We start from the raw sequence: 2,043 nt of genomic DNA, 5'->3' as shown, positions 1-2,043 counted from the left end.
CGGCTTTGGCCCGGAGGACAAAGAGCACACCGAGCTCCAGTCTGCCGACCCCTCAACCCAACAGGCACAGGATGTGGCCCTCGACTTGGAGTCTTCCTGGAGCGATGAAGACAACAGCATCATATTCGAGCCCAGGAGTGACCATGACCCAGACCACATCCTGTACGAGCTCAGCTCAGATTCTGACGATGAAGTGATAGGGGTGAGGAGAGTACCTTGGGGGTGTGAAGGCCGGCCTAGTTCCCCGGCCGATGAGGAAGAGGACATTGCCCTGGGCCTTGAAACCCACCTCAACATTGAGCCGCAGACATCTAACCTGGAGACCCCGGGCACCCGCAGGTACCTGTCCCAATCCCTGTCCTCAGAAAGAGGCGCCGCCGAGCTTTCCTCCATGTGGGCGGATGCAAAATTGAGCCCCAGCCGGAAGAGGGCACCTGCCCAGAGCCATGTGAAACGGCAGCAAGGTTTTATCACTCCTGTCTACTCCTGTGGGCCCAGTAGAGGCCAACGCTGGAGGAACGTGAAGGGCAACAACAAAGGCAGGGTAATGGCCAGCAGGGCTGCCCACTGGCCCTCCCATGACACCAACCCTGACTCCAAGTCTTTACATGAGTTCAGTAAGGTCCAGCCCGCAAGGATGAATGTTTCCCACAAGGGAAGAGGCCAGGCCAGGTTCAGCTGCCCCAGGGAACCAGGAGATGCGGCCAGATACTCGAATATCCGTGCCCAGGTGAGTGTCCCTCACTTACAGGGCACTCCGATGACTTTTGCTTCCCGAAGACTTGCCTCAAATACGGGAAAGCAGTCGTCAAGAGAGCTGGGTGCGTCTTCCTCTAAAAAAATGCAAAATATGGCCTGGGCCAAGGGAGAGGGCAGGCCCAGCCGCCCAGGAGCAGGTCCTGTTGCAGGAAGCGTTTCCAGGGCCACAACTTCGAAGAAGGAGACCCAAGAGAAGAAATCTCAGGGTGGTGGCTCAAGAGTTATCCTGGGGAGAGCTTTCCCTTTATGGGGGCAGAATGTCAGAGATGCTCCCCTTGAACCAGCCGCCTTCCCACAAATCATGGGTATTCAGATACTTGGGAAGTCCAAGACGTTTTCTTTGCTGCCCTCGGGATCCAAGCAAGGGGCCACTGGAAAAAGATCCCCAGCCAAGAAAGTAAGAGAGCCCCAGCCTGGGGCTGGAGAAGATAAAGGCCCAAATAGTGATTCTGCCCTACAGACCAAACTTTCAACACACAAGCCAGGACCACATTCCCTGAGCATGCATCGCAGAGAATTTGTCCACGTTGAAGTTGACACCAGAGCTCCCGAAGCTCCAGCAGCCTCCCAGCCCTTGACTGCGAGCCAAGGAGGCCTCCCACCCAGAAGCTCTACACTCACTGGTGACCAGGAACCAACTGTGCAGTCTCCAACTCTGGAAAGGCAGCAGCCACCCCCTGGAGCACAGGGATGTCCCCGGTGCCTTGTGCTCCAGAAAGAAATAGATGACCTCAAAGAGCAACTAGCGGTCCTGCAGTTCCTCGCTGATAAGTTCCAGACCCTTTAAAATGGAAACCAGCATCTTCACCGAAGACTGACAGCCAATACCTGTGGAATCCCGGAGCTGAAGTCAAGCTCTCTCCCTTCCCTTCTTCATCCAGGGCCTCCTCTCTGCCCCACTTTTGCCCCTTGCTCACCCCAGTTGACAACGTCAAATTAAAGTACCTCTCATGTTAAAAAAAAAAAAAGAAGAAGAAATAGCAATATGTTGATGAGGTCTATAATTTTTTTGGCAGAGATTACTTCAGGAAGCATTCTCCTTTAGGTCAGGGAGGCACTATATTATTTATCCTTTACTTTGGCAGAAGCACTTAACGTTGCTGTTGAGACTAATTGGGTTGGCCTTCCCTGACCACAGGTCAGAGATGAAATTGTACATTTACCCCAGGCAGCTCACCAAATTAGCATGTAGTAGAAAATACCCCCCCTCCCCCAGCCAACTATACTTGTTAGTTGCCCGGTAATAGTTCCCCTTTCAGATCTGGTTTCTCCTGTCTCTTAGAA

The 2,043-nt window shown here is 53.4% G+C and overlaps 1 protein-coding gene across 1 annotated transcript in view; it reads left to right on the top strand.

Moving 5' to 3' along the window:
• The window catches only part of LOC111814288 (uncharacterized protein CXorf49-like), an 11,849-nt gene extending 10,136 nt beyond the window's left edge, over positions 1-1,713 (top strand). Inside the window, exon 2 of the mRNA XM_023707368.1 lies at positions 65-1,713. Within this exon, the coding sequence (XP_023563136.1) occupies positions 65-1,546 (1,482 nt within the window). The 3' untranslated portion in view covers positions 1,547-1,713. The remainder of the gene's footprint in view (positions 1-64) is intronic.
• Positions 1,714-2,043: the final 330 nt, after the last annotated feature.

The sequence above is a fragment of the Octodon degus genome, unplaced genomic scaffold (assembly GCF_000260255.1).
Source record: "Octodon degus isolate 3935 unplaced genomic scaffold, OctDeg1.0 scaffold00287, whole genome shotgun sequence".
In the NCBI taxonomy this organism is placed as follows: Eukaryota; Metazoa; Chordata; class Mammalia; order Rodentia; family Octodontidae; genus Octodon; species Octodon degus.
This window is presented reverse-complemented; position numbering and strand designations above follow the sequence as displayed.